Source organism: Callorhinus ursinus, unplaced genomic scaffold (genome assembly GCF_003265705.2).
Source record: "Callorhinus ursinus isolate GAN/ISIS: 27379988/994484 unplaced genomic scaffold, GSC_fseal_2.0 scaffold4, whole genome shotgun sequence".
In the NCBI taxonomy this organism is placed as follows: domain Eukaryota; kingdom Metazoa; phylum Chordata; class Mammalia; order Carnivora; family Otariidae; genus Callorhinus; species Callorhinus ursinus.
Window position 1 is genome coordinate 46,700 of NW_027397066.1, and position 14,990 is coordinate 61,689.

General features: G+C 44.4%; 1 protein-coding gene across 3 annotated transcripts in view; it reads left to right on the forward strand.

Annotated features, from left to right (window-relative positions):
- PIGG (phosphatidylinositol glycan anchor biosynthesis class G (EMM blood group)) overlaps positions 1-14,903 on the forward strand; it is a 55,399-nt gene extending 40,496 nt beyond the window's left edge. Inside the window, exon 13 of one of the 3 annotated variants that reach the window (XM_073891282.1) lies at positions 12,985-14,903. In XM_073891282.1, the coding sequence (XP_073747383.1) occupies positions 12,985-13,030 (46 nt within the window). In that variant the 3' untranslated portion in view covers positions 13,031-14,903. Of the gene's footprint in view, positions 1-1,560; positions 3,633-6,219; positions 6,257-12,984 lie in introns of those variants that run through there. The other 2 variants (XM_073891284.1, XM_025887175.2) reach the window with 2 other exon arrangements.
- Positions 14,904-14,990: the final 87 nt, after the last annotated feature.

Sequence of the window (14,990 nt, forward strand, 5' to 3'; positions counted from 1 at the left end):
GTGAGATCATACAGTATTTGTCTTTCTCTGTCTGACTTGTGTCACTTAGCATAATGCCCTCAGGATCCATCTATGTTGTCACAAATGGCAAGATTTTCTTCTTTTTTGTGTCTGAGCAATGTGTGTGTGTGTGTGTGTGTGTGTGTGTGTGTGTGTGTGCGCACGCGCACGCGCACATGCGCACGCACACGTCTACATCATGTTTTCTTTATCCATTCATCCATCAGTGGACACTTAGTTTGTCTTCGTATCTTGGCTATTGTAAATAATGCTGTTATGAATGCAGGAGTGCAGATATCTTTTTGAGTTAGTGTTTTTGTTTCCCTCAGATAAATACCCAGAAGTGCAATTGGTGTATTATATGGTAGTTCTATTTTTAACTTTTTGAGGAACCTCCATATCATTTCCACAGTGGCCACATCAATTTACATTCCCTCCAACAGTGCACAAGAGTTCCCTTTCTCCACATCCTCATCAACACCATTGTTATTTCTTGTCATTTGGATGGGAGAGTGTTTCCTAATGTACAGATATTTAATATTTACAAATACTTAAGTTTTTGTCACTTTCTAAAATTGTTTTTTCTAGTTACAGTACATCTCCCACTTCATAATCCATTCTGAAAATCCATTGTTTCATGCTAAAACACTAACTGGGGATCATTTTCCATTATTTTAAATAAAAAACTATGAGAATGCAATACATGTCATACCCAAGCCCCCAACCAGTTCCCTGAAATGTAACTACACTTAGCAAAATGTCTACATGTAAGTGCCATGCTATCATGTTAGGGAACAAAATGCTTAAAACTGGTTCCTGGTCATCAAATAGTTAATATGGTTATTAACTGGTGTCTTTTTTCATAGCTTTTTAAAACAGAAACTTAGAATCATTTTAAGTCATTTTCCTCTCCAATATAAGCATTTAAAGCTATAAATTTCCTCTTTTATTTTCACTATATTTACAAATTTTCATATGCTGCATTTCTATTATCATTCAGTTTGAAATATTTCCTGCTTCATTTTTATGGCCTAGCAGTTGGCTCGTCTTGTGCAATAGGGAAAAAAAAAAAAAAAGTAGGTTCAGCAATTGTTTGATGTGATGTCCTATAACTATCAGGCCAGAGTACTTGTTGGCAGCCAGACCTTCTACATCCTTACTGATTTGTTTTCTACTTATTCTTTCAATTGCCAAGAGGATAGCTAAAATTTCCAACTGTAATTATGGATTTATGTGTTTCTTAAATCTGTTAGTTTTTGCTTCATGTATTTTGCATTTCTATACACTAATAATGAAATAGCAAAAAGGAAAATTAAGAAAACAATTCCGTTTCCAATTGCACCAAAAGAGAATAAAATACCTACAAGTAAATTTAACCAGGGAGGTGAAAAACCTGTACTCTAAGAACTATAAGACATTGATAAAAACAACACAAACAAATGGCAAGATATACCATGCTCATGGATCAAAGTAATATTGTTAAAAATGTCCATATTACCACCCTCCAATTCTACGGATTTAGCGCAATTCCTAACAAAATACCAATTGTATTTTTCACAGAACTAGAACAAATATTCTTCAAATTTGTATAGGACCACGAAGACCTCAAATAGCCAAAGCAATTTTAAGAAAGAACAAAGCTGGAGGTATCACAATCCCAGATTTCCAGATATATTATGGAGCTATAATAAAAGAGTATGGTACTGGCACAGAAATAGACATATAGACCAATGGAACAGGAGAGAGAGGCCAGAAATAAACTCAAGTTTATACGGTCAATTAATCTATCACAAAAGAGGCAGGAATATACAAAGGTGAAAAGACACCTATTGTCTCTTCAGTAGATGGTGTTGGGAAAACCAGACAGCAACATAAACAAGAATGAAACACGACCACTTCCTTACACCGTACACAAAAATAAATCCAAAATGGATTAAAAACCTAAATGTGAGACCAGAGGAGAACATAGGCAATAATTTCTTTATTGGCTGTAGCAGCATTTCTCTGGATATGTCTTCTCAGGCAAAAGAAACAAAAGCAAAACTAAACTATGGGGACTGCACCAAACTAAAAAGCTTTTGCACAGTGAAGGAAACCATCAACAAACAAAAGGGCAAGCTACTGAATGGGAGAAGATAATTGCAAATGATATATCTGTTAAGGGATTAATATCCAAAATATATAAAGGACTCCTACTACTCAAAACCAAAAAAAAAAAAAAGATTTTATTTTATTATTTTTTTAAAGATTTGTTTATTTGAGAGAGAGAGTGCATGTGGTGGGGGGAGGGGGACAGAGTGCAGATCCTGACACAGGGCTCAATCTCACGACCCTGAGATCACAACCAGAACCAAAACCAAGAGTCGGATGCCTAACCCACTGTGTCACACAAGTCCCCCCACCCAAAAAAAAAAAGATTTTAAAATGAGCAGACATTTGCATTTTTGCAAAGCAGAAATACAGATGGCCAACAGTTACATGAAAAGATGCTCCACATTGCTGATCACAGGTAAATGCAAATGAAAACCACAATGAGATGTCACCTCACACCAGTCAGAATGGTCAAAAAAGACAAGAAATAGCAAGTGGTGAGGGTGTGGAGAAAAGAGAACTCTCATGCACTACTGCTGGAATTGATAACTGATGCAACCACTGTGGAAAATATGGAATTTCCTCAAAAAATTAAAAACAGAAATACCATACGATCCAGGAATTCCATTCCTAGGAATTTACCCAAAGAAAACAAGAAACTAATCCAAAAAGTTATATTCACCCTATGTTTACTGCAGCATTAATTGCAGTAGCCAAGATAATGGAAGCAACCTAAATGTCCACTGATAGATGAATGGATAAAGAAGATATGGTATATATACACATTAGAATATAACTCAGCCATAAAAAAAACGAAATTCTGTTATTTATGACCTAGAGGGTACTAAGTGAAATATGCTAGCAGAGAAAGACAAGTACCATATGATGTCACTTACATGTGGAATCTAAAAAACAAGGTAACAGAAACAGAAACACTCATAAATACAGAGAACAGACTGGTTGCCAGGGTGGGATGTGGAGGGACAGGACAAATAGGCAAGGGGATTAAGAGTACAGACGCCCGGTAATAAATGACAGGGGATGAGAAATACGGCATAGGGGATGTAGTCCAATAACATTGTAATAACACTGGTAACAGGTGGTGACTACACTTATTGTGGTGAGCATTGCATAATGTGTAGAACTGCCAAATTACTGTGTTGTACATCTGAAGCTAATATAACATTGTATGTCAACTATACTTCAATAATAAAATTTTAAAAAATATTTTTAAAACCTCTTATTAGACATGTACATTGATATTTGTTCTGTCGTCCTGATATATTTACTTTATATCATTGTGAAATCTACTTTATCTCTGGTAATACTCTTTGTCTTAAAGTCTGTTTTATCTGATATTAATACTGCCACTTCAACTTTCTTTTGATTAGTGTTTGCATATAACTTCACCCTTTTGATTACAACCTACTCTGTCTGTTTAAAGTGTATTAAAGGCTCTTTAAATCAAAACCTAATGATGTAATGTATGGTGATTAACATAACAATAAAAAATTTTAAAAAAATAAAGGCTCTTTCACTCAAAAGTTAGGTCCTGTTCTTTTATCCAGTCTAACAGTCTCTGCCTTTTAATTGGAATATTTAGTCCATTTACATTTAATGTAATTATTTGTAGTGTTGGATTTAGAGCTGTGACTTTTCTATTTGTTTCACTTTTTGTCACTGTTGTCATTTCTTTCTTGCCTTCTTTAGATTAATTTAATACTTTTTAGTATTATATTTTATTTTCACCATAGTCTTTTATAAAAAAAAAAAAGGCATCTTTTAGAATAGTTTTAGATATACAGAAAACTTCATTGGGAAGTACAGGGAGTTCTCATATTACAGTTCCCCCACACATAGCTTCTTTTATTAATATCTTGCATAAGTGAAGGACACTTGTTACAATTGGTGAGCCAATGTTGATACATTATTATTAGCTGAAGTCTATAGTTTACATTAGGGTTCACTCTTTGTCTTGAATATTTTATTAGTTCTGAGAAATGTGTAATGACATGTATCCACCATTATATTATTATATAGAATAATTTTACTGCCCTAAAAAATCCCCTTGTGCTCCACAGATTCATCCCTCCCTCCCCCGAACCCTTGGAAACCACTGATCTTTTTACTATCTCCATAGTTTTTTCTTTTCCAGACTGTCATACAGTTGGAATCATACAGTATATATGTAGCCCTTTTTTTTTAAGATTTTATTTACCTATTTGAGAAAGAGAGCACGAGCAGAGGGGAGGGGCAGAGAGAGAGGGAGAAGCAGGCTCCCTGCTGGGAGCCTGATGCGGGGCTTGATTCCAGGACCCTGAGATCATGACCGGAGCCGAAGGCAGACATTTAACACACTGAGCCACCCAGGCGCCCTATATGTAGCTTTTTCAAAGACTGGCTTCTTTCACTTAGCAACATGCATTTAGTTTCTCTGTATCATCTCATGGTTTAGCTCATCTCTCTCTCTTTTTTTTTTTTTTTTAACAAAGATGCCAGGAGGATAAGATGACTGCCCACCTGTTTGCCTGGCACTGTCTTGGTTTGTCTTATTCATTCATTCATTCATTCATTTTTGAGAGAGACGGGGAAGAGGCAGAGGGAGAGAGAGAATCTTAAGCAGACTCCATGTCCAGCACAGAGCCCAAGCCCAATGCAGGGCTCCATCTCACAACACTGAGATCATGACCTGAGCTGAAATCAAGGGTCGGGTGCTTAACTGACTGAGCCACCCAGATGCCCCTAGCTCATTTCTTTTTAGTACTGGTTAATATTTCATTGTCTGGAAGTACCACAGTTTATTTATCCACTAACCTATTGAAAGAGCTCTTGGTTGCTTCCAAGTTTTGGCAGTTATGAATGAAGCTGCTATAAACATCTGTGACTGGCCAGTGTCACTTAACAAGAATTCAGCCCCACTTCCTGCCCATGAAGATCTTGGGACATAGTGTGCAGCTACATGCAGGGACCTGAAAGGAGCACGGGGAGATCCCCAATATTGACTTGCAGAGACCCACAGAGCCCATATCAGGAGGGGATGAGGACTTGGGAAGGGAGGCCCATATGAAAAGAAAGCCTGGATTACTTGCCATGTTTGAATAAATGGAGATATACTTTCACTTTTGTCAAAAGTTGGGGATGACTTGGCCACAGGTTCATGGAAAACATCAGTCAGTTTTTAATTTCAAGGAAAACAAGAAAGACACTGTCGTTGTGGAACATTGTATACTTCACCTGTGGACAATGTCTATGATCTTAATAAAGTAGAATACTAATTTGGCAAAAAAGGATACTAAAGAATACTAAAAGGCAAAACTCTACTGGCGGTGTGGGGAGAAAGGGTTGTGTATCGAGTTAGGGGTGTAAGTTCAATAGTAAGAAATCAGTAATCATGCCCAAAATTGAAATAATAAGAATTTCAGTGTAAATCCTTGTTTTCTATAAATACAGAGGCATATTACCAAAGAGAGTGGTTGCTCAAAGGGGTGGAAATATGGAGTAGGAGAGTGAGAAAATAGTACAACTGACTGAAACTAGATGCATTATTAGCTTGATCTGAAATTGAAATATATGAGTGTAATTGACCAAAATACCAAATTAATCTGGAAAAAAATGACCATGATGATGAGACAAAGACACTGATGGAACTCAGTACCCCTTTATACAAAAATAAAAACAACAACAACAACAACAAAAACCTCTTAGCAAACTACAAATAGAAGAAAACACCCTTAATGTATTAAAAGGTATCGCCAAGATCCCAGGTGAGCCCCGTACTTGGTGATTTCAGTCCTGTCACCTCTACTCAAGTTTGTGTGGGAGATCTTAGAAAGAACACTTGGGACAGAAAACATGCAGAGGGCTTGGAGAGCAAGAAGCAAAACCATCAATAGTCACAGATGATACTGGAAATAGATAAGTTATTAGAACCGAGAGGAAATGTTCGCAATGTTGCTGGGGACAAGATCTGCATGCCAGGTCAACAATTGTCTTTAAACCAAACAAGTAGAAAATGTAGTTTTCAAACAGCATTGACAATAACCACAAAACTTGAAATGCATCTCAGGGAAAATCTGACAAAAGTCATGCAAGATATTTACAGAGAAAAATATTAAACTTTATTGACAGGCATAAAGGAAGACCCAAATAAGTGAAGAGATAGACACAGTTAAAGAAGGATGGATGGGCTCACAATTGTCAGGGTGGCATTCTGCCCAAATTAACATGCAGATCCAACATAGTTTTAGTCCACATCCTGACGAGGCTCTGTGTGCCACGCGACAGTCTCATCTGTGGAAAGGTCCAAGAACAACGCAGAAGACACTGAAAACAAATACAGACGCCTCCCTAGCAATGGTGGAAATGCAAGTGAGAACAGCAAGATACCATTCCCCAACAAACAAGAAGACAAAGCGAGGGAGATGCTGAGAGAGGGGGCCAGGGCGTTTACTGCTGAGGGCCCTGTAACTCTAGGAACCCTGTCTCCACACTGCACAGTGCGGAGTACCCAGCAGCTCCTGGCAGAGCTGAGATGCACAGGTCCAACGTTCACAGCTGGGTGTGCGACCCACAGAAACAAGAGGGCAGGTAAAGGGTTTCCGTTGCTGTGTGGATTATGAAAGTGAACAAGGAAGTAATCCAGGAGTGTCTCAGTAGAGGGATGCTAAAGAAGCTGCGGTTTGTCTATACAACAGAATACAACACGTCCGTTAGAGGAAATACGCCAGAGGTACAGGGAGCACCGCGAATCAATTTCAAAAACGTAACGTAATATGCTAAGTGCAAAACAGCGTAGTGCATGAAGATTAACTACAGTATGGTACCATTATATGAAGCTTAAAAACATGCAAAAACAGGACTGTGTAAATGGTGCATGGACACACACTTTTGTGCTAGAAGCACTAAAATGTTCCTGGGACTGACCAACGGGAGATGAGGGGTGGTCTGAAGGTCAAGAAGGAAGCTCTGGCTGCTCCTGTAATACTTTATATATTTAAAAATAAAAGAGAAGGGGCGCCCGGGTGGCTCAATCTGTTGAGCGTCTGCCTTCGGCTCAGGTCATGATCCCAGGGTCCTGGGATCGAGTCCCCCATCAGGCTTCCTGCTCAGCGGGGAGCCTGCTTCTCCCTCTGCCGCTCCCCCTGCTTGTGTTCCCTCTCTCTCTGATAAATAAATAAAATCTTAAAAAAAATAAATAAACAAAAAGAAATATGGACCAAATATGGGGAATAACATTTTAAACTATTAAAATTTTAAAATTTGAGGGTTTTGTTTTGATGGCAATGCAAACTGAATCCAAATGGTGGATGTACGTGTGTCATTTCTATGCAATACTTTAACATTTTCCCTAATCAAAATAAAAGAAGTGCGTAAGAGAAGAGACTATTCTAAGACCAATAGGCAGCCGCTCTACACATGCAGCTATCGAGCATTTGAAATGCAGCTGGTCCAAACTAAGATGTGCTCTACGTGCAAAATACAACCAGATTTCCAGATTTAGTGTGAAAAAAAACAAAAACAAAAAACGAAGGTAAAATCTCTTTACCCTCTTGTTCTCCCCAGAACGAGCACACGCACTTGAATCAGGGCAAGTGGCAGGTTAGGGAGGGTGGGGCACCCTCTGGAATTCGGCATCTGGCCCAGCTGATGGCTGTTGAATGAAACACCGGATAAGCTGAGTTCGCAGAGCGCTGAGTTGAAGAGCTGGGAGATGGGTGTGTGCAGGGCATGTGGACAGGACTCCGGCGTGAGTGAGGGGGTGGGGGTGAGGCCACTCTGCCAAGAAGGGAAGATGTCAGATTTGGGGGAAAAGCTGAGTTGAGGGTCCTAAGGGACCCTGAAGGGGGTAGAGAGCAGGCCTTTGGCTGTAAGCACCCAGAGGTCTGGAAGGACATGGAGAGTGTCATGCTACCCACCCCGTATCTGGGTTTACAGAACGCCCACAAATGCTGCTTAGGAGCAGATCCTTGGGCTTGCCTTGCAGTTGGAACAAGGCCGAGGTCCCAGGCACCAGGAGAGACTGAGTCCAGGTGGCAGCTCCCACACCGGCTCCATCCTGGGCAGGACTGAGTTCCCGAAGTCTCAGTTTCTCACCTATAAAGTCACTGTTCCCAGGGTTAGAGGGCAGAGAACCTTAGGTGCCCAGCCCATGCTGCGTGCTCCAGATAAGTTAGCCATTAATCAGGTGATGCCCACACCACTGGCAAAGATGATGGTGTGTACTCCAGGCTCCCCGTGGAATCCCGGGGCTGGGCTGCAGTCTTCAGAAACCCTTGTTGGATGGGCAAGTGAGGGTGAGGCCTCTGGCAGCTGGTAAGGCCTTTCCACCCCCCGCCCTGGCCTCGGGAATGGATGGGGTTGGCAGAGAGGTGAGGGAGGGCAGTGAGCTCATGGCTGGGGGCAGCTCCACAGTGGAGAACTCAAGTAATGCATTTAGGGAAAAATAACCTGAGTTACACCAAAAAGGCAAGAGGGACTCTCATGGGCATGCCCACTGGGACAAGTGTAGGAATGCAGAGCAGACACTGTCCTGCCGGTGAATTCAGGGGAGATCCCAGCAAAGGTGATGTCCCAGCTGAGCCAGGACAATGGGACACGGGGTCAGGGGACAGGGGACCGGCATTCTCACAGAGTGAGAACCGTGAACCAAGGCTGGAGTGAGACAGTAAGCAGAAAGAAAGCTCCGAAGATGAATAAGACAAAGACTGACCCAAGGTCCTGCAAATGTCCTGAGGTAGAGAGGCCTAGAGGAATCCTTGTCAGAGGGGGAAAGTCACTTTCATAATAGCCTGGTGTCCTGAACCCTTTGTCTCCCAGCTGGACTGGCAGCACCCCCACCTCCCGGGCACTGAGGCCACTCCTGCCCCAACCCTGCATAGAGGGGAGAGTGACATAGGCCTGTCTGGATTTGCAGAAGAATGCGGTTCTTGTGGCTGTTATCTCAAAATATTTGCAAATACAGCACATATAACTTATTTTCAGAAAGTTTTTCCCCTTGGGCAATTAATTTTAATGTTTCAGCTTTTTTTAGAATATTCATCTGGATGATCTATTCAGGTCTGCTGAGGGTTCCAACCGCTTCATTCTCGCACAGCATGTCCCAGGCAAGGAGTGCCGGTGCTCTGAGGTCCTCAGCAGCTAGCCCCGCACAGAAAGCAGGAAGGAGTGAGCAAACTGCAAACCTCAACTGAGCTTTGCACTGAGTTCAGTATTGTCCCCCCAAAAGTTTGGTCCACCCAGAGCATGGCCTTATTTGCAGATCACACCGGATTAGAGTGGGACCTAAATCCAATGAGAATCCAATGAGAATGTCCTTGTAAGTCACAGTGGAGGGCACACGGGGACAGACGGGAAGGCCGCATGAAGATGGGGCAGAGATTGGAACACCAGGGATCACTAGCAGCCACCAGAAGCCAGGAGAAAGGTCTGGTATCGATTCTTCCTCGGAGCTTCCAGGAGGACCCAACCCTGCCGACACCTTGATCTCAGGCCGCAGACTGTGAGAGAAGGCATCCAGTTTGTGGTGATTTGTGACAGAAGCCATAGGCAACGAATTCGCGCTCCAGGGGCCTGTGGTGGTCCAGGCCAGCCCCGCACTTTGCTCAAGAGACACACCCTCCCTCCTCTCCCAGTCAGCTCATTCTGCTTTCCCCATTGCACACCCAGGATCCGCTGTTTGCCACACTATTTATTCATAGAGCCTTACCAGATAGGAGCCTCTGGGCAGGTTGTCCCCAGCCCCTGGTAGCTCACAGAGAAGGCTGAAGGGTCAGGCTGGGACAGGTCCACCAGATTTTGCTTCCTTCAGGAAAAGGGCAGTTCTTGAAGAGCAGGTTCTGAGTAGGATAGCATGATCTGACCCGTGTTCTAGGGAAATGATGCACCAGGGTGGAGGAGAAAAGGATCAGGCTGATGGTTTAGGAAAAGGGTAAAGACCACAGCAGGTACTCAAGGCCAAATCTGGGCCCTGGGTGTTGGGGAGAAAAGCAGGTGAGGCGGGGTACCCCTCCAGGTGCCTCCAGCAGAGCCAGGGCTGAGGCCGTGCGTGGCCAGAGTGGTGTCTGTCCACCCACCTACCTGTTCTGCACATCCCGGGGAGATCCGGCCACGCTCGGCCATAGTCTTCAGGGCCAGGAGAAGACCCATATGCAGAGACAAGGAGTAAAGGACTGTTGGTGTGTTTAAAGGAGTGTGTTGTGCTTTAACACAGATTTTATTGATCCCAAAGTGACAAGACATTTTATTGACATTCTGTTGATAAATGGCAGATAAAAAGGCAAAACAGAGATCCGGGCTTCTCTAGATGAAACTCCCATGTATAAATAGAGTCCCCTCTAAACATGGAGATTTTAAGACAATTGTTATAAACACAGCTCTGGGAACCACCAGGTTTTCTCCTGTCACCCCAGGAAGTCCTTAGAGAATTCAGATTGGGGACACAATGATTCATGAATACTCTTTTTCTAAGTTCATTTTTTTTTCCATTTTGTTGGTGTTTTGTTCCTGTCAGTCACTGTGTTAAAGAGTGGCAAATCAAGCAGATACTGGATGACTTGGAAAGTCAACCAGTTGGCATTAGACTGCTGCTCTGTCTCATGTAAGAAATAGGTACATAGGTATGTAAAATTTATACATAACTATATGCCAAAATTCACTTTTCCTAAGGTTTCTGTCATTTATTAATTTTCTTTCTTGATGGGAAAGCAGTGCTTTGGGGCAATAATAACCTTGAGGGCACCCCAGGACGGCATGGCATGCAGGCAGCCCTCGCTCAGAAGGGGAGTTGAGCTGAAAGTGACACAAAGAGGTCAGCACCGACAAGCCATGGCAGGTGTCTATGCAACACAGACCCACCTAAGCACCTAGGAGCTCAGCCTTCCCCACCCCACTGGCACCGACATCAGGGCAGCTCACTTGTGGCTTGCTGTGCTGTGGATTCTCATTGGATTCCATGCAGCTCAGCACCCACCAGGTACCCTCCAAGGCATGCTCCCCATGTGCAAATCCTACAACACTGCAAGGGGATGTGCCAGTCTGCAGCCCAGCCTCTCCAACTCGGACAGGTTCTACCTGGAGCCCTGGAAGCCATGGGCAGGGCTGCTGGTCTGGCCCTCAGACACTTCTCATGAGGCCGTGTGTGTCTGCATGCATGTCTGTGCATGCGTGTGCACACGTGTGTGTGTCCATGTGCACACATGTAATATATGTGTGCACATATTCATACACGGTCATACACATGCATTTGTGTTTGTGCACACTTGTGTGTGTGCACATGTTCAAGGTCTCTGCCTGTACTGTGCCAGGACTAAAATCTTTAATCACCAGCTGCATGATCTTCATCACAAACACTATCTGACTGGTTTTTAAAATTAAATGATTGTTTAATTGAATTTCAGTCAAAAATTCAATTGTGTGGTTCAGATTTGTGTTGCCAAGGGCAGAGCACCCCTTCAGACAAAAGAAAGACACCTGAGACCCTGGGAGGGCCTGCTGATCAATCTAGGTAAACGTGCCTTGTTTGGTGACTACCTCATGTGTTATCTTAAAGTGTTCCCTTAAAGACAAGCAACCTTCATGTTAAAAATAATAACTTACAAACTCAGCACTAAGCCATGGAACAACTAAAATGTGTTTTGTTTCATTCTGGTACTTCGTCATAATCATGAACTCCGTCTGGCCACCACTAGACCAGCCAGGAGTTCATTATTATTCTGAGAAGCAGAGAAAGACCCACTTTAAGAAAGTTCCAAGGACTGGCATTATTTTCTAAGGGGCATAAGGAATCGATTTTAAAAACCTAAAACTTACAGGAAGTAGAATGGACGTGTATGAGAAGTGAGTGCCGCGAGGCAGGTGCCCATCAAGGCGTGGGAGTGGTCCCAAGGAAGTCAGTCCTAATTCAAAGGAAGCTCAGTAGCTTCATAATTCCCCACTCATTTCCCTGAGTACTGATCTTTGGAACAATGTAAGTTTAGGGAGACTTGATTTTGTCTCCTCTAATAAACTCTAAAAAATAAAACCCTGGTATCCCACATCATTATATCAGCCTCTGTAAAGTGGAGTTAACAATATTTGTGGAGTTAGAAACACTCGCACCTTGAAAAATCTCATCTAGTCTATTGGTCACAGAGAAGTTCGCCTTCTGTGGGGAAAAGCAGCTGCCGGCGCACCCCCAGATGCTCCCTGCTGCCCTGGCCAGATGACCACACAGATGGTGCGATGTTCTCGCTGGCTCCTGCGCTGGCCTCACCCACCTCACCCCCCTCTGCCTTCTGTTCTGTCCCAAGAAATGTCTGAAACTTTAGAGAGGTCACTGGTTTTGATTGCAAATTTGAAAGATTCATAAGGCAGGTAACATTTTAAGGTGTACAAATTAGTTTAAAGATGGAACACTTCAGAAAACAAGAAGGATACTGGGAGGTCTGACATCTTGTGTCCATGCTGTTTGCTCTGTTGGGGTGGTCCCTGCCCAGGCCTTCCCACCATGTGTCCGCCCATCCGGGGTACACTGGTCTAGCCACCTCTGCTGTGTAAGCTCTGGGGGGTCAGCCTGGCAGCTGTCTATGAGACCTCTGCTCCAGGAGTGGGGAGCATCCCTGCTCAGGAGGCAGGAAACACCTGGCAATTCCTTCTCGATTTGACTTAGGTAGATGGGGAAAAGTATCTTAAAACCCACTTTTGCTGCCAAGTATCATATTTTTGGCATAAGGTTGTTGGTCAGTGGGCTGGTGATGCAGGGGCAGGAGAGGGACCAGGCTGTGAGGACCAGCAGTGGGACTAGCTGGGCCCTGCACTCAACCTGACTGAATCCAGAGGCTGAATATGGGCCAATATCTGAATAGAACTGTGGATGAGAACCTACTAAATTGACTGTGAATCATCCTCTTTCCTCAGGGGGCATCAACATAACAAAGAGGAAACACTGGCCTGTTGCCTCTGATCAGACCCCCATGTTACACAGGAATTGCCCGAGCATCAGCGTGATGGGTTTGACACCTCCATGGATCAAGTGCTGACGGGTGACAGGTCTCCACTCCTCTGCATGGATGTGGGACCTCCTCTCTCCAGTAGCCTCCGCAGCAGCTGGGCAGCCCGGCCAGGTCCCAGCGGGGATGGGGGCCTTGGTTGTCTAGGTATAGAGAACTCTGGTTTTGTGCAAGAGACCTGTGAGCTGAGGAGAAGTCTCATCCCAGAGCCTGGACCTGGAAACTCCGCCTTCATCCCTAAATCTGGCTACATTCCCACAATTAGAAGTGAACCCTATACACTATAAAGATATTACACATGATTTATTTAGCTTTTCTCACCTAAAGTGTTTTGTGTGGTGCTCACCCCCTGGCAGAGCACTGGGTGGGTCCACACCTCCCTTTGCAGGAGACACACACTCTTCAGGCCAGGGTGGGGCTCTGCTCCAAGCACCTTAAGAATTATCGGCATTCCTGTCTGGCGCCACAATTCTAGCACATGCAGTTGAATTACCTTTTCCCCAAGACTCTGAGCCAGCCTGGCTCCCAGCCAGCCCACCAGACTGGATGGAAACATGTTTTGCTGTCACCTAGAATGCATTTCATATCGTGTGTGTAAGTATGCACACATATGTATATCCTAAGGATATAAAAGTATGACCTTCACATCAATTAAGGCTATTTAAGGGGTGTATTTTTAAATGAAATGCTATAATAGGCAAAATTACCAGATTAATGAATTAATTAACAGGAAAATAATCTTTGCCAGAAAAACTATGACTGTGATTTTCCAAAATAAGATTGGATTGTTCATATATATTAACGAAAAATAAGCTCAGCTTTGCAGTAGAAACCCCACTGCCAGTTTCCAAAAAAAGAAATGTCTGAAAGTTAGCTTTAGGAAGAGGTTGGGTGGAGTCAACCACCTAGCAGAATACAACTGTTCAAATTCAACATTTGACCAACTTCAACCGTTTGCCCCAAACTGATTTGTGTGTCGACACCCCCTAACTCCAATTTGATGAATATCTCCAATAACATAGCAATTGATTTAACAAAGGAACTAACCAATTTTAAATTGCAATAAATTTACCAAACATTTTCACTGTTTATGGAGAGCTTTACAGTAAGAAAGTACCAACAAAAGCAGGCACATCCGTGTACAAAGTGTTGCTGTTGGGTGCTTTTTCACTTCTGCCAACCCTAAAGCACCAGCTGCTCTGTCTTTCTGTCCTCTCAGCGAGGGTTCCTCCCGCGAAATCACCCTCGCTCTCTGAACTCTCTCACCCTGGACCGGACTTGCCAAAGAGAAGGGCGATGGGGGCGAGGCAACCCCAAAACATTTATTGTAAACTTTAAAATGGAATCCGGATACGAACAGACACAGAAAAGAAGAGGAACCTCCCAGACACAGAAATGATAATAGTGAAGGACCAGTCTCGCGGCGAGGAGCCCTCGGCGACGCGAGGCCAGTCCGCCCCTGAAGGTGCAACGCCACGCCAGCCCAGGTCCTCCCTCGCTGCGGTGGCCGGGCGGGGAGGCGCGCGCGGGCTCGAGCGCGGTCCGTCTGGGGTGGGCCCGGGGACTCAGCAGGCCCGGCTTGGCTCCCACGGGCGCCCCGCCTCGCAGGGCGGCCGGCAGCAGTAGGGGTAGGAGGCGTTGAGGTCGGGGTCCGAGGGCGCGTACCCTGGCAGCTCCACCGACGGGTGCCCCCCGCAGCACACCTCCACACCCGCCTCGTCGAACGCGTGGAAGACGCCCACGTTGATGTAGGAGACTGCGTGGTGCGCCGCGAAGCCCGCGCAGTCCCCCGGGGCTGCGAAGTCCGACTCCTCCGGGGACAGGATGGAAGCCTCGCTCGGCCGCGGCTGCAGCCGCCGCCCCCGCCGGCCCCTCCGGCCCCGCCGCGCCCGGGAGGCCGGCGGCTGCGCGCGG